Source organism: Mesoplodon densirostris, chromosome 18 (genome assembly GCF_025265405.1).
Source record: "Mesoplodon densirostris isolate mMesDen1 chromosome 18, mMesDen1 primary haplotype, whole genome shotgun sequence".
Classification (NCBI taxonomy): Eukaryota; Metazoa; Chordata; class Mammalia; order Artiodactyla; family Ziphiidae; genus Mesoplodon; species Mesoplodon densirostris.
In genome coordinates this window covers 4,902,515-4,930,149 of record NC_082678.1, presented here as the reverse complement: position 1 = coordinate 4,930,149, position 27,635 = coordinate 4,902,515, and the positions used below count along the sequence as shown (strand labels likewise).

General features: G+C 40.1%; 1 protein-coding gene across 4 annotated transcripts; it reads left to right on the top strand.

Annotated features, from left to right (window-relative positions):
• The first annotated feature begins 4,184 nt into the window (after positions 1-4,184).
• MED1 (mediator complex subunit 1) lies at positions 4,185-27,594 on the top strand. Of its 4 annotated transcripts, none has more exons than XM_060080651.1 (17): positions 4,185-4,323; positions 6,378-6,484; positions 8,945-9,023; positions 10,779-10,833; positions 10,938-11,070; positions 11,778-11,806; positions 14,581-14,652; positions 15,402-15,476; positions 16,236-16,309; positions 16,951-17,040; positions 18,314-18,425; positions 18,950-19,074; positions 19,329-19,447; positions 20,225-20,426; positions 21,888-21,983; positions 22,107-22,212; positions 24,095-27,594. In XM_060080651.1, exons 2-17 carry the CDS (start codon positions 6,398-6,400, stop codon positions 27,333-27,335), a joined length of 4,695 nt encoding a protein of 1,564 aa, XP_059936634.1. In that variant the 5' UTR covers positions 4,185-4,323; positions 6,378-6,397; the 3' UTR covers positions 27,336-27,594. The 4 variants fall into 4 exon arrangements, with proteins under 4 accessions (XP_059936634.1, XP_059936633.1, XP_059936636.1 ...); XM_060080650.1 differs by having other exon boundaries at positions 4,185-4,401; XM_060080653.1 differs by lacking the exon at positions 6,378-6,484.
• Positions 27,595-27,635: the final 41 nt, after the last annotated feature.

Sequence of the window (27,635 nt, the reverse complement as noted above, 5' to 3'; positions counted from 1 at the left end):
GTGTGGTAACTCCTCATTCATTGCTGCAAGAAGGCCTGGATGTAAAGGTCTCCACCAGTGTCTAACATGATGGCAGATGACGTGAGACTTAATGAGCCAATTAGATGAAGTGACTGGTCCACTTTATTAAACGTTGGCATGAGTTCAGCAAAATTACTCTATCAATTTTCCTTTTTTTTTTTTTTTTTTTTTTTTGCAGTACACGGGACTCTCACTGTTGTGGCCTCTCCCGTTGCGGAGCACAGGCTCTGGACGCGCAGGCTCAGCGGCCATGGCTCACAGGCCCAGCTGCTCCGCGGCACGTGGGATCTTCCCAGACCGGGGCACAAACCCACGTCCCCTGCATCGGCAGGCGGACTCTCAACCACTGCACCACCAGGGAAGCCCCATGTATCTTTTTGAGTTATAGTTTTGTCCAGATACATGTCCAGGAGTGGGATTGCTGGATCATATGGCACCTCCATTTTTATTTTTGGGGGGAACCTCCATAATGTTTTTCACAGTGGCTGCACCAATTTACATTCCCATCAACAGTGTAGGAGGGTTCCCTTTTCTCCACACCCTCTCCAGCATTTATTATTTGTAGACAGTTTAATGATGGCCATTCTGACCAGTGTGAGCTGGTACCTCACTGTAGTTTTGATTTCCACATTTCTCTAATAATTAGCGATGTTGAACATCTCTTTATGTGCCTGTTGGCCATCTGTATGTCTTCTTTGGAGAAATGTCTATTTAGATCTTCTGTCCATCTTTTGATTGTTTTTTTGTTTTTTTTTTGGTTATTGAGTTGCATTAACTGTTTGTATATTTTGGAAATTAAGCCCTTGTCGGTCTCATCATTTGCAAATATTTTTCTCCCAGTCTATAGCTTGTCTTTTCGTTTTATGGTTTCCTTTGCTGTACAAAAGCTTATACGTTTGATTAGGTCCCATTTGTTTATTTTTTATTTTTTTAAAAGATATGGTACATTTTTAAAAATATTTATTTATTTAGGCTGTGCTTGGTCTTAGTTGAGGTTCATGGGATCTTAGTTGCCGCATGCTGCATGCAGACTCTTAGTTGAGGCACGCATGTGGGATCTAGTTCCCTGACCAGGGATCGAACCCAGGCCCCCTGCACTGGGAGTGTGGAGTCTTACCCACTGGACCACCAGGGAAGTCCCGTTTGTTTATTTTTGCTTTTATTTCTATTGCCCTGGGAGACTGACCTAAGAAAACATTGGTATGATTTATTGTCAGAGAATGTTTTGCCTATGTTCTCTTCTAGGAGTTTTATGGTGTTATGTCTTTAAGCCTTCAAGCCATTTTCAGTGTGTCTAAATTGTTAAATACAGCTGCTGAGATTGGCCCAAAAACTGGTGAGAATTGTGCCTTTGTAAAATAAGGGTTGCTTCCCTCTACAGAAAAACTTTGAACTCTGAAATTCCAGGACTGCATGATTTGCTTTATTTGCATGACCTCCCAGGGCAGGGAGTCAGGGCAACTCTGGGAAGCCCAAGGTGATCAGTCAGGTGATGACTGTAGTTTCCCTGTAAATCTCCCAGAACAGGTCAGAAAGCTTCTCCTTAGGCTGTACACAAGGGGAAATATTTAACTAAAGTTATAATTTTCTCCCACCCCAAGGCCAATTTGTTAGCTTAGATTTTGGTTTAAAGAGTCCTCTGGAGTCTCCCACAAAGCTTAGTCATTTAAAATTTGTCCATCCTCCTCTTCTTGGCATATAAGATTACTCCTATGTGGACCTTAAATGCTTTTCTTATTTAATGACTCGTCTCTCCTATCTTTACTTTTAGAGTACAAATTTTTCCACAATGTCATTTCAGCTGCATTTTCGGATGAGAAATAATAACTTATTCTATTCTGTGACTAAAATTTGGTAAAGTCTATTCTGTTTTCAAGTTTTGATTTAACGTTTCCTAGCCACACTTAGTACAGATATTATTGTTTATTTGTACAGAGAGCTTTCATGGGGAAATGTAACTGTGTATCCAACAGTGATACTTTGGGCATAAGAATAAATTAACAAAAATGTTTTGGGTGCCTACAATTACGGTGACCAGTCATATTTTCAGAACTCTAAATCAGGTGAGCCCATCAAGGGCTGGGGCTGTGCTTTCAAGTTTATATTACCAGCTCCTAATACACAAGTATTAGGACTCCACAGATATTTGTTGGATGAAGAGCACTTTGATAACAGGAAAGGAAACAGCATTTTATTTTATTTTTTGTTTTTATTTATTTATTTTTTGGCCATGCCACACGGCTTGTGGGATCTTAGTTCCTCAACCAGAGATCAAACCCAGGCCCTTGGCAGTGAAAGCATGGACTCTTAACAACTGGACTGCCGAGGAATTCCCACAGCACTTTAAATATGAACTGTCTTTGGAAATTCTCACTTGGATAAATGCTTTTGCTAGATTTACATGAACATACTTCTACACTAAAAAAATTTGTTGATTATCTGAAATTCAAATTTAATTGAGTGTTCTGTATTTTATCTGACAACACTATCAGTTTATCCCAACAATATGCATTGAGTCTCTGACATGTGTCAGGAGCTAGGCTAGGCAGTATCACTAGACAGTAGTGAAAGCAGCCGCCCTTCCTGGACTTGATAGTTTAGCAGGGAAGACAGGCATTGAATGCATCATCATGTACTTAATTAATTTTGATGGTGAAAGTGGTATTAAAGAGAAATTTGAAATAATATAACGGAGGACCTGATCAAGTGAGGGGTTAGAGAAGCCTTGCTTCTCTAGTCCAGAGCAAGAGACATTTACATTGAGATCTGAATAAGTCGGCCTCAGTGAGGAGAGGTGTGTGGGGTAGGGAAAGACCTCCCAGCAGTTAAAAAGGCATGTTCAAGGACCTTGGGAGAGGAAGCAGTGAAGGAATTCTCTGCAGGTGGAAGGTCAGTGTGGCTGGGGTTTGGCAAGGGGTGAAGAGCTGGGTCTAGAGAGGCTTTTTAGGCCCAGTAAAACATTTGTCTACTAAGCCCAGGTATAGTGCTAGGTAGTGGGGATTCAGAAATGAGAGGCAATTCCTGCCCCGAGAAACTCACTGTGTAGTGACTGAAAGGAATGAGGGCATGAGGAAGAGACAAGAAGTAAAATTAAAGTTCTACTTTCAAGGAGCATGGTTTATAACTTTGTGGCAATAAGCATGTGGCAAATAAAGATTTATTCTTATTAAATTTACACTGTGCCTGCTCATCTGAACTGCAGTTACCTGCTGGAATGGCTTTGGAGGATGTTTGCATATCATTTTTGAAATATGGGGAAAGTCTGAGACTAAAGAACCGGTGGAAATCCATTGCTTAATATCCTTACAGCAAACTAGGTAAAATCCAACTTTTCAGCAGTTATTCTCAAGGGTGTGTATGGAAAAAAAGAACACACACACAAAAAAGGTAGCCTTAACTATTTTAAGAACTTCCACCCAATGCTAGAACAATTGTATTTTAGCCTGGCTCTTGTTCCAGTGACCACGAACTTCTCGGCATTACTCCAGCTTTCTCTTTGTGAGGATTTACTGATACAAGAGATATGACTACACATTCTTTGTGATTTGTAGTGTAGAGTATTAGCTAAACTGCTTGTTTTCACTATGATTACAAAAAAGATACAATCAATTGTGAACACCTTTGGGATCCTAAAGATAATTAACAGCATCCGATGATCTGACTGCTGCAAACAAGTTTTCCTTAATCCAGAATCTCCCAGATCTTCCAAAATATTGGAATTGCTCAAGAAAAATATTTCTGAAATTAAAAAGAAAATTAGGACATGTAAATTAAGTGTACCGGGCTAGCTTGGGACATTGTTACAAACACCCAACATCTTTTTTCCACCTAGTATCTCAAGAAAGCGAATATTTTAATAAAATATTCCCGATAACAATATTTTCGAAGAGCTAGTCTTTTAGTAAAGAGTCATGGGTATTTAAATTTGCGAACTGCTTAAAAGCCAAAACGAAAGTGCCAATTTTCGCAGAGAACCCGAACACTAGCAGCTACCAAACTCCACACCTAGGGCCGAGAAGTCTGAGACAATTGAGAGAGCAGGAAGGGTGGAAGGAATCTCGCGAGTAGCAACGTATTAACCATTTTTCGCGATATTTGGTGCCCAGCCCTTTTCCTCTCTCTCGCAGGATCACGGTTAATCTCGCGATCTTTCGGAAGTTCTGTTGGGGAAGATGGCGGCGGCCGCGAGCACCCTTCTCTTCTTGCCGCCGGGGACTTCAGATTGAGCCTTCTCGGGAAGAGTGGGGACTGCAGGCGCCCTGCGTCCCGGGAGCCCGAACCAACTTGGTTCCTCTGTTAGTGGTGAGGAGGGGCATATCCTCTTGTGTAGGACTCAGGCCCTTCCAGCTGTCAGGATGAAGGCTCAGGGGGAAACCGAGGGTGAGTGAGTGACTGAGGGGAAAAGCAGGGGGCGGGACACAGTTGGGGGAGCCAATCTCTGAGAGGAGCTGGGGGGCAGATGCTTCCGCGGGGGCCACTCTCCCGAGGGCTCAGAGTCTAGGAGGCGGGATGTGTGTGAGTTTTAGATTCTGACTGCCTTCCTTGGGGATGGAGAGCTTTGACTTTGGGGAGATGGGGACTCCCAACTTCTGTTAAGGTTTCCTGCTTAGCTAGGGGCAATCATTTGGGTCTCAGGGCAATTTTAGCCTAAAGGGATGGGAGACGCGGCGAGTGAATGTAAAACTTGCTCCTTCCAGAAGAGAAGTGTGAATGATGACATAAAAACGGTAATACAGCGCTGTATGTCAAAGTACTGGAGGACGTTTTCGCGTGAATGAAATGATTAGGTACTTATGGTATTAAAAGCCAGCAGTTCTCAAGAATGTCACAGTGTTCACATCTTGTGCTATTGTCTATTCTAAAAATGCGTTGAATTTCAATCTTTCAATGTCTGAACTAATTCAGAACTGCTGAAAAACAACTTTTCTGTGTAACGTTACATAGATTCTCTGAAGTTCCACTTTGCAGTTTAAATGCTTCCTTAGCATTTTGGACATAGTTCTGTTGATACAGCTCACTATTATTTACTTGTCTTCTCCAATGTGCTCTGAGCTATGTAGATCAGGATCTTGCCTTACTCATCATTATATAGTCCCTGGCACATAATAGTTGCTCAAAAAATGTTTCATTAGAGCATTTGTGTAAAGATATTTATCATCAGGCTTCTTAAGGGAAAGAAGGGGGGGGTGTTTTGAAGGGGAGGAAGAAAAAAGGTATACTTCTTGGTGCAGAGGATGACAAGTGTAAAATGGAAACTCGAGGAGGCAGTTTTGTCTAGTTTGCTCACTGCTGTATCTCCATCATGTAAACTAGTGCCTGAGTGAATGAGTCTTGAAAGTGAGAATTGTCAAACATTTCTCCAGAACTGTAAATTGGCTGGAACAAACAAAAAAACAGTTTTCCAGAAGATGAAGGCATTGGAGGGAGGAGTTGAATCTTGATTTAGAAGATGTCATTACCTCAACTCAGATTGCTGACATTCTATTCATCTTTCAATGGCACCTTTTCTGTAACATCCCCACAACTAATCACAAACTTTTCCTCCTTTGAATTTCAGTAGTAATGTGTCTCTGTTTTAAGAACAAATCTCATTTTGCTTTGTGTGATGGTTATTTTCACATAACTTATCCACACCCCCTCTCAGGTGTCATCTCAGGCATATTGTATTTTTGCACTGCCGGTGGTCTCCAGCACAGGTCCTTGCTCATGCTAAGCAGTTACAAGAATTACAGGAGTTGGAGGGTGTAGGAGGTCCCTTCACACACTATCCAGGAGCCATTCTTTTCTGCCTTTCTCTTAACTTTGCTGGAAATTCATCCTTTAGTTATTGACATCTTCCTTGTTCATATAGTTTGAGTTCAAATAGGAAAAATCTGAATGGCAAATAAAGCCTGTTTTCTTGATAATACTTATAAATCAGTTTCTTAAAATTATGTGAAAAAATTAAGGAAGTCTGTATTTTCACTTTGAAAACCAACTAACCATAGTTAGGCCATGTTCAAATGTATGCTCTGCATATATCATATAAGGGATTTCACTAATATCATGAAATTATTTTGTCACTAAATGGTAGTCTTGATCCTTAAACAGGATTAGAGATGGTTCTTTTTTTGGTTCTCATTAAGTTTGAATAGAAAGCAGTCCCCTTCTATGGTGTTCGTTAGACTAGACCCACAATTGTGTGTGTCTTCTTGTCATTAAAAACAAATTCTTCATATGTTTTGAAGTAAATCATATTGGAAAAGATTTTAACTGAGTTCTTACCAGGATGAAATATGGGAGTTTTGTTTGCAAGAAAAACTGTGGAAGGTCTTGAAAGAAGAGTTGCTAATGATGTTTTCTGATTTATATCTTAGAGTCGGAAAAGCTGAGTAAGATGAGTTCTCTCTTGGAACGGCTCCATGCAAAATTTAACCAAAATAGACCTTGGAGTGAAACCATTAAGCTTGTGCGTCAAGTCATGGTGAGGATTGTGCTGAAGCGGATAAAGTGTTGTGCTTAGATAATTATTTAATAAGCTAAGCTCCCTGTGTAGACTTTTTCTAACTAGTTATTATGGTGTGTCTTCAGTTTTATTTCTCATAAAATCATAAGCACATGATGGCTTTCAACTTTTAAGAGTCTACCTAAGAAGGAGGTGTATTTATAAAATTATGTTAATTGTGAGTTATAGTACACTGGGGTACTTTAGGCAAAGTGTTAAGAAATACACCTATAAAAGATACACCTGATAGGGAGTTCCCTGGTGGCCTAGTGGTTAGGATTCCTGGCTTTCACTACCGTGGCCCAGGTTCATTCCCTCGTCAGGGAACTGAGATTCCACAAGCACCACAGTGCTGCCAAAAAAAAAAAAAAACCAACACATGACAGACATATAGAGAGACATTTATTTTTCACTTCCTGTCAAGCTCCTTGATTCTAATGTGTTAATACTGTCACTGTATCTATTCTGCTAGTTGAGTTTGCAATTCATTTTTAATTAACTTCACCTGTTTACTCTGTGGCCCTCTTTCTCTACAGTACTACTTCTCCTTTCTGAGTCATTCACCAGTGTGGGGAGCCCTTAGTTAGGTGGAATACAGGGAGTGGGGTGAGGGTAGAGGCTGGATGTTAAAAGTTCATCCACATGATTTCAGTGGTAGTAAAATGTTACAGGAGTGCTTTTTTATGACTTGACCTGGGCAATGGTTATATGGATGTGTTCACTTTGTAATAATTCACAATCTCTTCACTTCAGATTCATATACTTTTCTGTATACATGTTATACTTCAGTGAAAGTACCCCTCTACCAAACCTTACATCGGGTCCAGAGTAAGTTCAGTTTAGTAGATTTATTAGAGCTTAAAATGATCATATCAGTATATAGCCTAGTAAAAAAACTGAATTTGCTGTCAAAAAGCCTGTATTTTAGTCTTAACTCCAGTACTTCTACCTACGTGACCTTGGACAAATTATTTGTTCTTTCTGATCCTCAGTTTCATCTGGAAAGTAGAGACACACAACACCAGTTTGCTTTTTCACACAGTTTTGCTGTAGGGATCAAATGAGATAATGGACACCAAAGTGTCATGCTGCTAAAAGATTTCCGTAACTAAGTTCTACAGATATCTTCTGGCTCAGGATTGTGTACATAAAAAAGGTTTTTTGTTTTTTTTTAGAAGTCTTAAAGAATGGCAATTTTTCCAGTCTGGTTGTCATTTTTATACTATAAGGCAGCCATATTCTAGTTTGAAATATGGTCTATAAGTGATATTGTCATTAGGGAGACATTATGACATAGAGGGATTCCAGGTGGCTACTAAGACCCTCTTTTGGGTTACCAGTTCTTGGTTTGGTCACCATAGCTTCCATTGTCTACTTCTCACTTTTGCAGGTTCAGAAACCTACTTTTATTGGTACGTAAAACCTTTTGAAGAGTTTTCAACAACTGACATACTAACAAAATCTCAGTAGGTTAACATGGAAATCAGAATGCCAGTTTATTAATTTACAGCAGAGTGTTTGTCTTTCCAGCTACCAAAGTACTGGTATCCATTGTCCTTGCAATGGACAAGGTCCTTGTATATTCAAGGTACAAAGGGAGCTAGATTATTAATTAGTCAGATATTTGTGAGGGTGGAATTAGAGCAAAGAGAGATGGATTTAGGGTGTGGAAAAGTCTGAAAAACTATCCTTGTATCATAAAACTGTTCATACTTCTGGGGACTAGAATGTTGTGCAGAAACTTCTTCCCTGGATATGTTTAGAAAAACTATGCTAAAGTTTTTGCTCTTTGGCTTTCTCTGAACTATGTATCCTGTTTCTTAGAGTCAATCTAGTTTGACTAAGGTCTGGCTGTATTTCTTAGATTACATGCATATCACCTTATTAGATTTGGGAATTGTCCCATCTGAGCCACCCCATTTAACTTATAGAATCTTAGGATGTAGTCACTTCTACAGGAGGCTGATCTCATTTATTACATTTTGATTCTTCCTAATTTTTCCCTGAAAGTTATCTTATTTTAGATCTGGAAATACCTTTGGTATAGGCTTTTTTTTTTTTTTTTTTTTTTTTTTGGCCATGCTATGCAGTATGTGGGATCTTAGTTCCCCGACCAGGGATCAAACCCACGTCCCCTGCAGAGTCTTAACCACTGGACTGCCAGGGAAGTCCTAGATCTGGAAATACCTTTTTCTACTTTCATGGATATGGATATGCCTGTATCCATGTATATTAACCTTTCCTCTTTTGGATGGATGGACAGACTAACAGTTAAAAATCTATAGATTATCTAGAATATATAGAAAATATAGACTATATAGACTATACCATAATATATAGACTATCCTGAAATGTTATTTCTAGGATAATGTGTATGTTTACCCAAAACACTGTTGGCTTTGTTAGTTTTTACCTGAAATGTTTTCCTTCTTAATACAGGAGAAGAGGGTTGTGATGAGTTCTGGAGGGCACCAACATTTGGTCAGCTGTTTGGAGACGCTGCAGAAAGCTCTCAAAGGTTTGTAAACATCTTTGAAATATGCTAATTTCTTTAAAACCCCCCAGTTTAGGAAAGACTATTTTATACTTACACTAGAAATATAAATTGAGATAGGTCAACCGTTCTATGCTAGGTGTTGTTCTTGCTTTCATTATGGAGTTGAGATGAGCTCTTACCTGAACTTTTGAAACATTTATTTTTTTTTTTTTTTTTATTTTTTTTTTTTTTTTAAAGTATTTATTTATTTATTTTTACGGTACGCAGGCCTCTCACTGTTGTGGCCTCTCCCATTGCGGAGCACAGGCTCCGGACGCACAGGCTCAGCGGCCATGGCTCACGGGCCCAGCCGCTCTGCGGCATATGGGATCTTCCCGGGCCGGGGCACGACCCCGTGTCACCTACATCGGCAGGCGGACTCTCAACCACTGCGCCACCAGGGAAGCCCTGAAACATTTATTTTTTATCCCATTTTGGAGGTTGGTAGAAACTCAAAAGATAATTGATGGAGGGTAGCTATAAGATTGCAGATAGCAGGAGAAAATTTTTTTTTTTTTCTTTCACATGTTCTCTCCTAATTAACTCAATAAGAAGATGGACTTTTTGACTCTAAGAGATTTTTACAGTGTTTATAAAGAATGTTTTCAGGAAAGCAGACATAAAATTCAAATCATGAGCTTGATTATTCAAGCTTATAATTACTACTTCTGTCTGTTTTTGAAGGAAAATGAAAGTAAAAACAGATTTTACTCTGATTATCACAAATGAACCTGATTCAGCTGAATATTTTTTTTTTTTAATTGTGGTAAAATGTATATAACAAAATTTACCATTTTAACCATTTTTAATTGTACAGTTCAGTGGCATTAAGTGCATTCACATTGTTGTGTAACCATCACCACCATCCATCTCCAGAACTTTTTCATCTTCCCAACTGAAACTCTGAACGCATTAAACAGTAACTTGTCATTTCCCCTCTTCCCAGCTCCTGGTAACCACCATTCTATATTCTGACTCTAACAATCTGACTACTCTAGATACCTCATATAAGTGTAATCAGTATTTGTTCTTTTGTGATTGGCTTATTTCACTTAGCATAATATCTTCAAGGTTCCTCCATTTTATAGCATATATCAGAATTTCCTTCCTTTTTAAGAAAGCTGAATAATATTTTATTGTATGTATACATCATATGTAAACAAAATAACATTTTGTTTATACATTCATTCATTGATGGACACTTGGGTTGTTTCTATCTTTTGGCTATTGTAAATAATGCCACTATGAACATAGAATATTTGTTTCTATGCTGGTTTTGATGTTAATCTTCCTTATTCTAGCATTAGCAGATAAATGGGTCTTTTTTTTTTTTTTTTTAGCCGCACCGAGCGGCATGTAGGATCGTAGATCCCCGACCAGCAATTGAACCCGCGACCCCTTCAGTGGAAGCGCGTAGTCTTAACCACTGGACCTCCAGGGAAATCCCTAAGTGTGTCTTCTTTAAATTAAAGATAACTTGTCCCAAATGAGTCATGAAAATGAGAGAGGAGAAAGGTCCAGTCATTTTTTTCAAATAGATCTTTTTTTTGATCCTTATTACTGCTTAGGCCACAGCTAAGCCTTACCAATGAACTTTATGCACATTATAATCATTTGAACTATTGAATGTGTTTCTGGCTTTGCAAGGATAGATATACTCTTGGGAGGTTTCTGGTTCTGAAGAATACAATTTATTTGGAACATCTTTTGTGATTTCCTTTTTTCACCCTTTTGTAGTAACATCTTTACCAGCAATGACTGACCGTTTGGAGTCTATAGCAAGACAGAATGGGTAAGTAGTGTATCTGTAGGCAGAAATGTTGAACTTAGTGTTGACTTTGGGTGGCTTTATGTATGTGTCTTCTATTAATTTTTGTTTTGGTTTGTTCCTGCTAGACTGGGCTCTCATCTCAGTGCCAGTGGCACTGAATGTTACATCACGTCAGATATGTTCTATGTGGAAGTGCAGTTAGATCCTGCAGGACAGCTGTGTGATGTAAAGGTGGCTCACCATGGGGAGAATCCTGTGGTATGTGCTGTTGATATTTCACTGGAATCTGTGGGGTTTACTTAGGGACATGAATGTTAAAAGGAATTGTTGGGGTTTGAAATAGCTCGGGTTTAGGTTTGTTTCACGAGCCACTATAGAGATGATGTGATGGGCTACAACATCAGTAGCTGTAGAGTGGAATTTAGTATAATCTGGGTCCATCTCTGACATCATCCAGAGGCTTTGGCAAAAGGAAACACCAGAGGAACCCTTTCCATTTCATATCAACAAACATGAGCCGCAATTGAACAATAGGTTCTGGGGATACAAATAATTTCAAGTTCCTACTTCAAAGAACTTATAATCAAGAAGGACAGATAATCTTGTACATAACTAATGTCTCTGAAAAACCCTGTAATAGAGAGGAATGTAAAATGTGTATAACTAGACAGTTGAATATGGATTCCAAGGATGGCTTTAAAGAGAGGTCCTAATGTTTTAAACAAGCAGCTGAAAGTTGATTGCTTTATAAGCTATTTCATATATATTTTAATCTTTAGTTTCCTGACCCAACCCGTGGTTTACCAAGTAGGAAGAAGATATTTTTGATATCTTAATATAAGAACCTTCTGTAGTTTTAATGTTTTTGTTATAAAGCATGTGTTATTAATAAAAGAGAAAAACTTTTGATGTCTTCAAGCGTCTTAAAGTAGTTTAAAGTTTTAACATAATTTCTTTAATTTCAGAGCTGTCCAGAGCTTGTACAGCAGCTAAGGTGAGCAGATGACATTTATATTCCCTGATATTGGCAGACAGTGCTGCTATTTTTTTTTTTTTTAATTTAAAAAAAAAATTTTTGGCTGCGTTGGGTCTTGCTGTGCATGGGCTTTCTCTAGTTGCGGCCAGCAGGGGCTACTCTTCGTTGTGGTGTGCGGGCTTCTCATTGCGATGGCCTCTCTTGTTGTGGAGCATGGGCTCTAGGTGCGCAGGCCTCAGTAGTTGTGGCGTGCATTCTCAGTAGTTATGGCTCGCAGGCTCAGCAGTTGTGGCACACAGGCTTAGTTGCTTCGCGGCATGTGGGATCTTCCCGGACCAGGGCTTGAACCTGTGTCCCCTGCATTGGCAGGCGGATTCTTAACCACTGTGCCACCAGGGAAGCCTGACAGTGCTATTCTTTTTTTTTTTTTTGCGGTACGTGGGCCTCTCACTGTTGTGGCCTCTCCCGTTGCGGAGCACAGGCTCCGGACGCGCAGGCCCAGCGGCCATGGCCCACGGGCCCAGCCGCTCTGCGGCATGTGGGATCCTCCCGGACCGGGGCACGAACCCGTGTCCCCTGCATCGGCAGGCGGACTCTCAACCACTGTGCCACCAGGGAAGCCCGACAGTGCTATTCTTTATAGCTAAGTTTTGAGGACAGTCAGAAGTTACTTTCCTGAGGAACAAATTTATTTTCTTGCGTCAAGATTTTTCACAGTCTGTACTTGTTCACTTTCAGAATTGACTTAGCTTGATTTTTTTTACCCTATTCCGTCTATCCCAGGGTTTCTCAACCTTGACAGTATTGAAATTTGGGTTGGGAAATTCTTTGCTGTAGGGGGCTGCCCAGTTCATTGTTGGATGTTTAACAGCATCCCTGGTCTCTCCCAACCAGTTGCTAGTAATATCTCCTGAATTATGATAATCAAAAATATCTCCAGGTATTGTCCTCTGGAGGGCAAAATCACTCCTGGCTGAGAACTACTGAGCTAACCTTAGGAATTCTGTGTGGAACAAAAATAAATAGAACCTAATTATTGAATCAGAGAAAGCTTGAGAAAATTGAGTCTATACCATGAAAAAACTTTTTTTCACTTCAACTTTGAGAAAAATTATTTTATATTTAAGGTATATGGGTCCCATTATAGTAAAGTGCTAGGCTTGAAGACAGTCTCTTTTAGTAATTGATGTTTTTTGCCATTGGCTTATCTTTTCTCTTTGAATTGAGTGGAAATTTTCATGCTTAAATTTAAACCCAGATTTAACTCTCTGGGAATTTGAGAAAATCATAACATCAATTTTATGTTTTAAATTACAGTGAAGTTATCAGATATCGCATGGAGGAGTCTTAGAAAGGGTGTTAATATTGAGGAAATAAGTTTTACACGCAGTCTTCTCAATGATCAGTTTAATGTCCTTATAGCCAAATACACCAGATTTGAACGAGCTTTGAAAAATTGCAGTGCAACATAAAAAATAACATTTTATGATTTCAGTAACTCAGTAAGTCTAGCAAAGGTGTATTACCAGAATAGTCCAGGAAAAAAATATTTCTGGCTCTAATGTGGAGTAGGAGACCATACAAATTTATGAACTGATGGTGTTCTAAAGTTAATTTGTAGGCATGTTTGAAAGTGGGAACCTTAGGAAGAATATTAGTCTTTACCTGGTATTTTTTTTAAATTTATTTATTTTGGGCTGCATTGGGTCTTCATTGCTGCGCGTGGGCTTTCTCTAGTTGCGGCCAGCGGGGCCATCGCGTGGGCTCAGTAGTTGTGGCTCGCGGCATCTAGAGTTCAGGCTCAGTAGTGTGGTGCAAGGGCTTAGTTGCTCCGCTGCATGTGGGATCTTCCCGAACCAGGGCTCAAACCCATGTCCCCTGCATTGGCAGGTGGATTCTTAACCACTGCGCCACCAGGGAAGTCCTACCTGGTATTTTTGATCACTTTGTATAGATGGTAATTTTAAGGTAGGGAATATATTTTGCTGCTGCTCTTGCTTCCTTTTAATGTCTTCATGGCACTTTGGGCAGTAAGTGTTCAATAAATGCCCGACCAAGTATCTGACGTTGTCAGAGCAGTACAGCTTTCAAGAGACATTTTTTTTTGTTTTTAAGTTTGGAAAAAGATGTAGAGAGTTAGAATTGTTGAGTTATGTTGGATTCCTGCCCACAAAAGCTTACTTGACTAGGAAACCATGCCTGAATATTAGGTTCTAGGAAGCCAGGGGTTCATGGTAGTAGTTACTTTTTCCTGGGGTAAAGCTAGTCATAGGAACATTTTGGAATATGTGGTTTGCCTCCACAGTACCCATTCCCCTTTTCCTTAGGTCTCCCATCTCTCTCCTAGTGTTCATTTTCCTTCTTTGCTCTTATGTTGCTATATACGTGAAAAGTGTTCTATCTTCCCAATTTATTTATTTCCATTTTCTCTCCAAAAGTTTTTTTTCCTCATGACATCCAATCATCTCAGTTACAAATTAAGAGGAGAAAAAGTGATTTATTTAAACCAAGTCTCATTACTTAAGAGTGAATTACTATATGAGTTATCAGGTCTTTTTGACTATCTTTTATACTGCTTATTAGCACCTCCTCCAGAAAAATGGGGCAGAGAAAGGAATACATTGCATTTTCTTTTCCTACTTTTGATTGATTCTAGAAAACTTTGGGGGAAAAAGAGTAAAGCAAATTATTAAGATTAGTTTTATATAGCCATGATTTTTGGCACTTTGCTGATAAGACTGAATAGTAATTGTATGTTTTATTCTCTTCCCTCTCCCCTGAACTTCTTATAGGGAAAAAAATTTTGATGAATTTTCTAAGCACCTTAAGGGTCTTGTTAATCTTTATAACCTTCCAGGGGACAAGTAAGTATTTTTAGTTTTTTGCTTTTTTGGGAAAAATTAGTATAAATCTATAAACCATTTTGTACTTAGAAATTTGCCAAGTCTTCTGCCCTAGCTCATTTGTGATTTCTACTCATACTGACAATGTATAGCTCAGCTTCCAACTTAATGTCTTTTAAAGGTATTTTAAATAAAAAAAATCTGCATTAATGGATTATAGTGCTAGAAGATAATCCTTGAGATGTCTTCAACATACTGATTTCTAGGCTGAAAGAAATTGTTAGGGAACTGGGTTGCCACTTTTATTTTTAACCTACCTGGGATTCTGTATACCTGCTTGGCTCTTTTAAGTAGAGATAAAAATTAGCTTTGGTAGATCAGTAATGATTTTTTTTTTTTTTTTTTTTTTTTGCAATATGCGGGCCTCTCGCTGCTGTGGCCTCTCCTGTTGCGGAGCACAGGCTCCGGACGCACAGGCTCAGCGGCCATGGCTCACGGGCCCAGCCGCTCCGCGGCATGTGGGATCTTCCCGGACCGGGGCACGAACCCGTGTCCCCTGCATCGGCAGGTGGACTCTCAACCACTGCGCCACCAGGGAAGCCCTCATTTTTTTTTTTTTTTAACATTTTTAAAGTTTTATTTTGTTTTTTAAATAGATATCTTAGTTGCCTCCAAGGTAGACTTACTCTCTAGGCTTTCATGTTGTGTGTGTGTATATATATGTATATTTGTCAACTATTTAATTCTTGTTTTCTTTATTTACTTTCTAGCAAACTAAAGACTAAAATGTACTTGGCTCTCCAATCCTTAGAACAGGATCTATCTAAAATGGCAGTTATGTATTGGTAAGACTGGCTAAAGTGTCAATTCTGTTTGACCTTGTTCTTAAACTTTTTTATCTGTGGGGTTACTAGGCTCTTATTTTTTTATTTTTTATTTTTTATTTTTTTATTTTATTTTTTTTTATCTTTTTGCGGTATGCGGGCCTCTCACTGTCGTGGCCTCTCCCGTTGCGGAGCACAGGCTCCGGACGCACAGGCCCAGCGGCCATGGCTCACAGGCCCAGCCGCTCCGCGGCATATGGGATCCTCCCAGATTGGGGCACGAACCCGTATCCCCTGCATCGGCAGGCGGACTCTCAACCACTGCGCCACCAGGGAGGCCCTATTTTTTTAAATATATATTATAGATGTATGTTACTATGCATCTGTGTTTTACCTGTATTGTACATCTTGTCCATATCCTTTCAGTTCCCAAATGATGGCATTCCATTTTCTGAGTACCAGTATCCCTAAGTTGTTGGTTGGTATTCCTTAGGTTTTTTTTTTATTCCTTAGGTTTTATCAGAAGACTTGTCAAACCTGGCCTCCCTTCTGATAAATAATAGTGTAGTTGTAATTTTTGTTCACCATATTACATACTGATGTATTCTTAGAAATAATCCCTTCACTTTGAAGTTGAAATACAATTGTTAAATGCCCAAGTACAAGATAGAGTCATTAGGATAGAATTATAAGATGTTTAAGAGCTGAACTCATTATCACATTGTACACTAATACCTTCAGGGCTTAAATATAAGCAAACATAGATCATTTGTCTTGCAGGAAAGCAACCAATGCTGGTCCCTTGGATAAGATTCTTCATGGAAGTGTTGGCTATCTCACTCCAAGAAGTGGGGGTATGTGATTCTATTTTGCCTGTTTAGAAAAATGTCTAATTTTAGTTGAGGGGTTATTACAATTTCACCTTGGGTTTATAAGCAGAAGGTGAAAATTACCAGTCATTTGTGTTTCTGTTTTTTTTTAATTGAAATATAGTTGATTTACAGTGTTGTATTAGTTTCTGGTATAGAGCAAAGTGATTCCGTTATATATATGTGTGTGTATATATATATATATATTTTTTTTTTGCACATTCTTTTCCATAATAGTTTATTACAAGATATTATGTATGGTTCCCTATGCTTTACAGTAGGACCCTGTTGTTTATTTTATTTATAGTAGTTTGTATATGCCAATTCCAAACTACTAATTTATCCCTCTCTCATTTGTGTATTTTTTTAATGGTTTCTAAGGTGTCAACACCTGCCCTTCCCTAGTTTTTTTTTTTTTAATTGTGAAGTAAATTGTAAAGTGAACATTGTGAAGTAAATTGCTGCTAGAATCAATATGCTTCTGTCATATTTCATAAGCTGCTTTGGATCATTAGTCCTCATATCTGAAACTCTTTTCTTGTATATAGCTTTATAGGAATGGGAATGTTTTTCTTTATTTGTAATTTACCTGTTAAAAAAGTAGTGATAAGTTTTATTTTGCATAGGTCATTTAATGAACTTGAAGTATTATGCCTCTCCTTCTGACCTGCTGGATGATAAGACTACATCCCCTATCATTTTGCATGAGAATAATGGTAAGACTTTCACTGTAAAGTAACTGAAGGTTTTGCTCAGTGTTTAAAAAATATTTTCAAAAATTTGAATGCCCAGGCCTGCCTGTACTTTCTGGTTTGCTACTCCCAAAGAAATTTGCCATCCCTACCAAAGTTTTCCATTTCCCAGAGTTTGCATCTGATACATACACTTACACTCCTACAGATATACGTATCTATATGTACACATACATACATAATAATAAAAACTTAATAATTCCTTTTGAATAAGTAAATGAGTGAATAAAAAAATGTAAACCATCTGACTTGAAATAATCCCCTTTAATCATTACTTTAAAGGTAAAGAAATTAGCCAACTTACTAAAGAACTAAAATAATGGATCTTACTTTGAATTTGCACTTTTTTTTTTTTTGGGCCACGCAGCACGGCTTGATGGATCTTAGGCCAGGGATTGAACCTGTGCCCTTGGCAGTGAAAGCCCGAAGTCCTAACAACTGGACCACCAGAGAATTCCCTATATTTGCACGTTAATAGACTAAAACATAATGAGAAATGACCTAATAACCTCATTTGGTCCCCTTTTAACTTCAATCGTTGACTATCCTATAATCATAATTCTACTTAAATGCTTTCTGAAGTTGGAGAAAATAAGTAAATATTGGTAATGAGCCTTTAAAATTTTTTTTTCCTTGGACTGCATTGTTACCTGTATTTTGTTTTATTTACTGACAGAAATATTGGTTGGTTAGAAAACTTGTAGCATTTCTGAGTTATATAGGTATTATAGTATCTGACAAACAAATTAGGGCTGACAAATTATACAGAAGTTAGCTTTTTTTTAAATGTTAAGATACTTATAATTTATTTAATTTCTTTAAAAAAAAATAAATTAATTTTTTTATTTGCTTTTATTTTTGGCTTTGTTGGGTCTTCATTGCTGTGCGCAGGCTTTCTCTAGTTGCAGTGAGCCGGGGCACTCTTCGTTGTGCTGTGTGGGCTTCTCGTTGTCATGGCTTCTCTTGTTGCGGAGCACGGGCTCTAGGCGCACGGGCTTCAGTAGTTGTGGCACATGGGCTCAGTAGTTGTGACTCGCAGGCTCTAGAGCACAGGCTCAGTAGTTGGGGCGCGTGGGCTTAGTTGCTCCGCAGCATGTGGGAACTTCCAGGGCCAGGGATCGAACCCGTGTCCCCTGCATTGGCAGGCGGATTCTTAACCACTGTGCCACCAGGGAAACTCAGGATCCTTATAATTCGTGTTACTTTGGAGAATACCATTTTTCTTTCCTTTTCTCAGTTCCTCGATCTTTGGGCATGAATGCATCGGTGACAATCGAAGGAACATCTGCTATGTATAAACTCCCAATTGCACCATTAATTATGGGGTCACATCCAGTTGACAACAAATGGTAAGTTAAATATAATTCTAGGATAGCAATGTCCATTTATTTCAACCTTAAGCCCAGTAAGAAACAGGTATTACTTTGACTTGGCTTTTCCCCCACTTGACTTTCTAGAGATGGGCTTTTTGTTTTACCCATTTAATTTCTTTTCAATATTTGCATGTTCCTCTCTGAAGTCTGCTCATAGAACACATTCTTATCCTGAGAGAGAAAGAAGAGAACTGTGCTACTTGCACTGGTGTAATGATTGCTCTATGGGATTTTTCTATGGGACTTTATGTTGATTTAGAGCTATGCTGGAGTAGTAACTAGAGAACGTGCCTCAGGATAGATGTTTGATCAGATACTCTAGGGTTAACAAACAGAATATTTTGGAATTGGGGGAGGGAAGTTCAAAGAGTGAACTTTTGATAGGTTTTGTGAGTAGGTGGTTATATGATACAGACATGTCTAAGAATGAGTGTTTAGATTTTTCATTTTCACATCAATTCAAAATCCCAATCCTCCACCTTTTCTTTTTTTTTTTGAAGGACTCCCTCCTTCTCCTCAATCACCAGTGCCAACAGTGTTGATCTTCCTGCCTGTTTCTTCTTGAAATTTCCCCAGCCAATCCCAGTATCTAGAGCATTTGTTCAGAAACTTCAGAACTGCACAGGTGAGTTTTAAGAAGCATCAGGAGCTAATAATTGTTATAAAAGTGAAAAGCAAACTTCACATTCAGATTACCTTAGACCTCTTTCAGTCTTGGCCTCAAAAAACCACTGATGGGTATAGATGTCATGGTGCTTTTGCTTATTAGTAAGTACTTTTTGAATAAATGGGCGAATGAAGTAGAACTCATGAAGGGAAAACTGAGCTGTCAACGTTTTCATCTTACTGTGATCATTGTATTGATCTTTGTTTTTCTAGGAATTCCATTGTTTGAAACCCAACCAACTTATGTACCCCTTTATGAACTGATCACTCAATTTGAGCTGTCAAAGGACCCTGACCCTATACCTTTGAAACACAACATGCGATTTTATGCTGTAAGTAAGGCCCTATGAATTGTTGTAGATTATGTTTGGACCCAAGATCAGAATGTTCCTTTTATAGGATAACTGAGGTCAGATGATGTTCTTTTGGACAGCTGGATCATGTCCTATTTCCTCAGTCAGGCAGGAAATTACAGAAATCTCTGAAACATACTGAAGAAAGAGCACGAGCTTCCAAGTCGGGAAACAATGTATATTTAATTGTTGAAATTTCAGGTGAAAGTGTCTTAATGGTATTCTGAACTTTTACAAGCATATAAGTAGGTATTAAGAGTTCTTGCTGTTTAATTCTTTCAAGTGTCATGAGCTTATAATCTGCAAAGTATTTAACAGAGAAGAAAGTACTGGAATGAATAAATTAAGGAGCGTTTTAAAACCACATCTGGACTTGAATTTATTTGAATGTTTGACAGTAGTCTGGATTAAGTAATAGTTCCCAAATTCTGGCTCTGTTATAACTATATAGGGTGTTATTTAAAATATAGATTTTGCACTTGTGGTCCAGGGACCTCTTTTATACAGATTTCTGAGGTAATTTTTATGTTAGCTAGATTAGGAAACCACTAGCAGAACATTTACAAAGAAGGGGTATTTTCAGCCAAGCGAGTATTTGGCATTTAACATTAGCTGACCAAAGAACTGACTGTGGAGCTTTAATATTCAGCAAGAAATTGCTGATTTTTGAGGAGTGGGGGTTTTTTAAGGATAGTCTGTGGTTGGAGTACAGTGGGTGAGTGAATAGCATTCGTGTCCTTTGTTCTTTTTGCCCAGGCTCTTCCAGGTCAGCAGCACTGCTATTTCCTCAACAAGGATGCTCCTCTTCCAGATGGTAGAAGTCTACAGGGAACCCTTGTTAGCAAAATCACCTTTCAGCACCCTGGCCGGGTTCCTCTTATCCTGAATCTGATCAGACACCAAGTGGCCTATAACACCCTAATTGGAAGCTGTGTCAAAAGAACTATTCTGAAAGAAGGTACCGCCTTTCCTTTTGATATACTTACTGGTAAATGGAAACTGATTACTCTAGTAGTTCTCTGATTTTGTGGCCCATCATATCACCTGTGGAGCTTTTAAAACTACATATATTTGGTTTTCATACCCAAATGAACTTAATGTGGGAGAAGTTGTGAATCTAGTTCAAGCTCCATGAATAATTTTGATGGAACCAGTCTGTAAATTGGCATTTGGAAAGCACTGGATTTTTTTGCAATGGACTTACTCTTGTTCTGTATGCAGAAATATAACTGGGTACCTAAGGGCCTGAACCTTGCAGCAGATATATAAGGTAGAATTTGGGATTCTGCAGGAAGAGAGGAGTTCTTGACATCTAAATTTTAGGTTGTTAGGACAGTGGTTCCCACGTTTTATTCCTGAGTATATTTCCTCTCCCCGTTCTTTGGAGAACTTAATCATATAGCTTAAAAAAGGATGAGACCTGTGCCCTTCTCTTTTTTCTCCCAGGATGCTGGAATGCTGATGTTTTCCAAACAGTTTGCTATTAGAAATCTTGATATGAATTTTGGCTGCTCTAGTTAACCATAGTTAATTTTTTACTTTAGTTGTAAAGCACTTCAGTGATAGAGCTGTATCAGCGCAAATGGTAGGCAAGAAGAAATGGAAGGTAAATCAGGAGATATCTTTTGTGGGAATAAGAATTGCTTTAGAAATGAGAAATTTTAGAAAGTTGGAGTAATGACACAGAGCATGTGCAAGTGTCCTTATGACCCTTCTATGTCATATATTTCAGTCCTAGGAGAATTTTCCACATAGCTTCACGGTATTTAAAAATGAGTTTTTGTGAGATAGTTATGAAGTTAGTCCTACAGAGATGCATCCTTTTTCCCAAGAAAGTATATAATCCTTGTCTCTGGGCTGTCAGCCTGTTTGGCTTAGAAACCAATGATAAGTTACATATATATATATATATATATATATATATAGTAGTGTATTTGGCATAAATATATCATTTTAGATTGTGGCCCCTACATCTGTGCTTACCGAACTATGGAGTGTATAGCTAACAGCTGTATACTGGTAGAAAGCAGGGTTTATGGTAGTGGTTCCAATGTCTGCTTAACAAATAGAATGAGAAACTCCTCTTGGCCACGTTTATTTTCAGAATTCACTTTCAAGGCAGGGTGTTTATATCTGCCAGGGACTTTATCAATTGGGATTAAGTGCCTTCATTTTAGAAAACTGAAGTTTAGTTACTTATTTGTATTGGAGTATTTGTAACATATACTGGTAGATTCCTTGGAATCTGATACCTTTAGTCACCTGTGGGTGACATAGTAGGTTTTGTGTATTAAAAAAAAATGTGTGGGATTTAGTTTCCAATGAGGGAGAGAAAATTTCATAGTTAATAATTACCATGTACATGTCTCATGTCTTTTACTTGGTTGATTATTTTATGATCCTTTTCTTTGCCTTTTAGATTCTCCTGGGCTCCTCCAATTTGAAGTGTGTCCCCTCTCAGAATCCCGTTTCAGCGTATCTTTCCAGCACCCTGTGAATGACTCCCTGGTGTGTGGTGAGTTATGTGGGTGGCTAGCACCTCTCTCAGGGCAGCAGTTTGGTCCCTGTATCTTTTTTGGAAAGTCAGAAACGGAACCTGAATCTGTCCTAAATGCCTCCTGTATATTTTGTCTTTCAGTGGTCATGGATGTGCAGGACTCAACACATGTGAGCTGTAAACTCTACAAGGGGCTGTCAGATGCACTCATCTGCACAGATGACTTCATTGCCAAAGTTGTGCAGAGGTAGCAGTGGCCCTTTTCCATCAGAGTCCCATTAAGAGATGTATAAGGAGCTGTTTTCAGTGTTAGAGGGAATTGGAAATGTAGTGGGAAAGCATTCAGTCACTGCTTTGAATTCACCCTTCTCTGCTTTTGGATCAGAAGCAATACGAGCTTTTGGTTTTATAAATCTCATTATGAGAGTAATAGGAAGTCAGGTAGGTAACTTCAGGCCCCGCATTAGGGCTCTTTTATGAGGGAGAGAGCTGAAATAAGATGTAGATCGTTTTCCACTTTTTCCTCTGTGTCATGTTTTGTTTAAACCCATATAATGTGTCCAATGGCAGTATGTGGGAAGATCCTTAAGCCAGTCAGCTTCCCATAAACATTAATATGTAATTTAAAGATTTTTTTGGAGTAGGTACCAGTGGTCTGTTGAGTAAATAAATTTTATTAGAACACAATAAAACATACCTGTAAGTGAACACATCTTTTCATTTACCTATTGTTTATGGTGGCTTTTGAGCTAAGATGGCAGAGTAGTTGGACAGAAACCATATCATCTTTGAAAGTCTACAACATTACTCTCTGGTCCTTTAAGAGAGGTTGCTGACATATTCCAGAGCAAAATATTTTCAAACATGTTTATAAACATAAATTTATCGGTAACAGGGCTTCCCTGGTGGCGCAGTGGTCGAGAGTCCGCCTGCCGGTGCAGGGGACATGGGTTCGTGCCCCGGTCCAGGAAGATTCCCACATGCCACGGAGCGGCTGGGCCCGTGAGTCATGGCCGCTGAGCCTGCATGTCTGGAGCCTGTGCTCCACAACGGGAGAGGCCACAACAGTGAGAGGCCCTCGTACCGCAAAAAAAAAAAAAAAAAAAAAAAAAAAAAAATTAATCTGTAACATCAAAAGTGCTTTGCTTTAAAATAAAAAAGATGTACTGCCAGTGGTAGCACTTTTCACAGTATAGCTTTGGGGTGATCTAAGCCATTAAAGTTTAGAACTTGATGGGTCAAGAGGTTTTTCTAATGGTTCATCAATGAGGATAAATTATATATACCATTAATCAGATGTAAAGCCCAAAAGGAGGGCATTTTCTTACTGAGTTCATTATTACGAGTTTTATTTTAGTTCAGTATGATGTCTAATTATTTGGACTCTTGTTTATGGTTGGTTTATTTGGTGGCACTTCAGAAGAGGTTGATGATTGCCTCTGGTCCAGATTCTTTTTTTTTTTTTTTTTTTTTTTTGGGCTGTGCCGTGAGGCTTGTGGGATCTCAGTTCCCCAACTAGGGATCGAATCTGTGCCCCCTGCAGTGGAAGCATGGAGTCCTAACCACTGGACCACCAGGGAATTCCTTCCAGATTCTTTTTATTTTTAATTTTTTTTTGGCTGCGTTGGGTTTTGTCGCTGCACGCGGACTCTCTCTAGTTGCAGTGAGCGGGGGCCACTCTTCGTTGCAGTGTGTGGGCTTCTCATTGCGGTGGCTTCTCCTGTTGCAGAGCATGGGCTCTAGACGCACGGGCTTCAGTAGTTGTGGCACATGGGCTCCAGAGCACAGGCTCGGTAGTTGTGGCACACGGGCTTAGTTGCTCTGTGACATGTGGGATCTTCCCGGACCAGGGCTTGAACCCGTGTCCCCTGCATTGGCAGGTGGATTCTTAACCACTGCACCACCAGGGAAGCCCCCAGATCCTTTTTAGAATGAGTTTACCCAAAGCTCTGGCATTTCATAGAACTGCTCCTGCCTTGCGGGTTATTTGCCTTGCCTGAAAGCTGCTTCTTGTAAACCTTTTGGCATATGTAAGTCTCAGGCAAAATTAAAGCCTGTTTTCCCAAATAAATGGGTTTCATTAGCAGCTAGTGCAATGTTAACTTTGTTTTTTCCATCTTATTTTACAGATGTATGTCCATCCCTGTGACGATGAGGGCTATTCGGAGGAAAGCTGAAACCATTCAGGCCGACACTCCAGCACTGTCCCTCATTGCAGAGACAGTTGAAGACATGGTGAAAAAGAACCTGCCCCCGGCTAGCAGCCCAGGGTATGGCATGACCACAGGCAGCAACCCAATGAGTGGTACCACTACACCAACCAACACCTTTCCGGGGGGTCCCATTACCACCTTGTTTAATATGAGCATGAGCATCAAAGATCGGCATGAGTCGGTGGGCCATGGGGAGGACTTCAGCAAGGTATCTCAGAACCCAATTCTTACCAGTTTGTTGCAAATCACAGGGAACGGGGGGTCTACCATTGGCTCGAGTCCGACCCCTCCTCATCACACGCCGCCACCTGTCTCTTCGATGGCCGGCAACACCAAGAACCACCCGATGCTCATGAACCTTCTTAAAGATAATCCTGCCCAGGATTTCTCAACCCTTTATGGAAGCAGCCCTTTAGAAAGGCAGAACTCCTCTTCCGGCTCACCCCGGATGGAAATGTGCTCGGGAAGCAACAAGGCAAAGAAGAAGAAGTCATCAAGGTTACCACCTGACAAACCCAAGCACCAGACTGAAGATGACTTTCAGAGGGAGCTATTTTCAATGGATGTTGACTCACAGAACCCTATCTTTGATGTCAACATGACAGCTGACACGCTGGATACGCCACACATCACTCCAGCTCCAAGCCAGTGTAGCACTCCCCCAACAACTTACCCACAACCAGTACCTCATCCCCAATCCAGTATTCAAAGGATGGTCCGACTATCCAGTTCAGACAGCATTGGCCCGGATGTAACTGATATCCTTTCAGACATTGCAGAAGAAGCTTCTAAGCTTCCCAGCACTAGTGACGATTGTCCACCCATTGGCACCCCTGTTCGAGATTCTTCAAGCTCTGGGCATTCTCAGAGTGCCCTCTTTGACCCTGATGTCTTTCAAGCCAATAATAATGAAAATCCATACACTGATCCAGCTGACCTTATTGCAGATGCTGCTGGAAGCCCCAGTAGTGACTCTCCTACCAATCATTTCTTTCCTGATGGAGTAGATTTCAATCCTGATTTGTTGAACAGCCAGAGCCAAAGTGGTTTTGGAGAAGAATATTTTGATGAAAGCAGCCAAAGTGGAGATAATGATGATTTCAAAGGATTTACATCTCAGGCACTAAATACTTTGGGGGTGCCAATGCTTGGAGGTGATAATGGGGAGACTAAGTTTAAAGGCAATAGCCAAGCTGACACAGTTGATTTCAGTATAATAGCAGTGGCTGGTAAGGCTTTGGGTCCTACAGATCTTATGGAGCATCACAGTGGTAGCCAGAGTCCTTTATTGACCACTGGGGACTTAGGGAAAGAAAAGACTCAAAAGAGAGTAAAGGAAGGCAATGGCACCAGTAACAGTAGTCTATCAGGGCCAGGATTAGACAGCAAACCAGGGAAGCGCAGTCGAACCCCTTCTAATGATGGCAAAAGCAAAGATAAGCCTCCAAAACGGAAGAAGGCAGACACTGAGGGAAAGTCTCCATCTCACAGTTCTTCTAACCGACCTTTCACCCCACCTACTAGTACAGGTGGATCCAAATCTCCAGGCAGTTCAGGAAGATCTCAGACTCCCCCAGGTGTTGCCACACCACCCATTCCCAAAATCACTATTCAGATTCCTAAGGGAACCGTGATGGTGGGCAAGCCCTCCTCTCACAGTCAGTATACCAGCAGTGGTTCTGTGTCTTCCTCAGGAAGTAAAAGCCACCATAGCCATTCTTCCTCGTCTTCTGCTTCCAACTCAGGCAAGATGAAAAGCAGTAAATCAGAAGGTTCATCAAGCTCCAAGTTAAGTAGCAGTATATATTCTAGCCAGGGGTCTTCGGGATCTAGCCAGTCCAAAAATTCATCCCAGTCTGGGGGGAAGCCTGGCTCCTCTCCTATTACCAAGCATGGACTGAGCAGTGGTTCCAGCAGCACCAAGATGAAACCTCAAGGGAAGCCATCATCACTTATGAATCCTTCTTTGAGTAAACCAAACATATCCCCTTCCCATTCAAGGCCACCTGGAGGCTCTGATAAGCTTGCCTCTCCAATGAAGCCTGTTCCTGGGACTCCCCCATCCTCTAAAGCCAAGTCTCCTATCAGTTCAGGTTCTGGTGGTTCTCACATGTCTGGAACTAGTTCAAGCACTGGCATGAAGTCATCTTCAGGGTTAGGATCTTCAGGCTCATTGTCTCAGAAAACTCCCCCATCATCTAACTCTTGTACAGCATCTTCCTCTTCCTTTTCCTCAAGTGGCTCTTCCATGTCATCCTCTCAGAACCAGCATGGGAGTTCCAAAGGGAAATCTCCCAGCAGAAATAAGAAGCCGTCCTTAACAGCTGTCATAGATAAACTGAAGCATGGGGTTGTCACCAGTGGCCCTGGGGGTGAAGACCCAATGGACGGCCAGGTGGGGGTGAGCACAAATTCTTCTAGCCATCCTGTGTCCTCCAAACATAACATGTCAGGAGGAGAGTTCCAGGGCAAGCGTGAGAAAAGTGATAAAGACAAATCAAAGGTTTCCACCTTGGGGGGCTCGGTGGATTCATCTAAGAAGACCTCAGAGTCAAAAAATGTGGGAAGCACGGGTGTGGCAAAAATTATCATCAGCAAGCATGATGGGGGATCCCCCAGCATTAAAGCCAAAGTGACTTTGCAGAAACCTGGGGAAAGTAGTGGAGAAGGGCTGAGGCCTCAGATGGCCTCTTCCAAAAACTATGGCTCTCCACTCATCAGTGGTTCCACTCCAAAGCATGAGCGTGGCTCTCCCAGTCATAGTAAGTCACCAGCATATACCCCCCAGAATCTGGACAGTGAGAGTGAGTCAGGCTCCTCCATAGCAGAGAAGTCTTATCAGAACAGTCCCAGCTCAGATGATGGCATCCGACCTCTTCCAGAGTACAGCACAGAGAAGCATAAGAAGCACAAAAAAGAGAAGAAGAAAGTAAAAGACAAAGATAGGGACCGGGACCGGGACAAAGACCGAGACAAGAAAAAATCTCATAGCATCAAGCCAGAGAGTTGGTCTAAATCACCCATCTCTTCAGACCAGTCCTTGTCTATGACAAGTAACACAATCTTATCTACAGACAGGCCCTCAAGGCTTAGCCCTGACTTTATGATTGGGGAGGAAGATGACGATCTTATGGATGTGGCCCTGATTGGCAACTAGGAACCTTACTTTTTAAAGCAAAAACCATGGCCAGAGAAAAACTAAGTGTATAGGCAAATCACCATAAGGAGTGAGACAGGTCTGATTTTGTGTTTTAAGAATCTTAAATGGCATGGCTTTGACACCAAGTGGGGTGAATTTAGAAAGGCATAGCCAGACCCTACTAAAGAGACCATAGGGTTTGATTCTGGTTACCACGAATCACTTGTTCCTTTGCCAGGGGAAAAAAAAAAAAAGTTAAAATACTTGCTTATGAAAGGGAGGGGGTGGGAAGGGCTTTGGGAGAGGGAAGGGTGGGAA

Coding starts and splice junctions, on each gene's coding strand:
- MED1 (XM_060080650.1), top strand. CDS start 4,377: ATGAAGGCTCAGGGGGAAACCGAGG. Junction 20,427..21,887: donor AAGAACTATTCTGAAAGAAG/GTACCGCCTTTC, acceptor TTTGCCTTTTAG/ATTCTCCTGGGCTCCTCCAA. Junction 21,984..22,106: donor GAATGACTCCCTGGTGTGTG/GTGAGTTATGTG, acceptor TTTGTCTTTCAG/TGGTCATGGATGTGCAGGAC.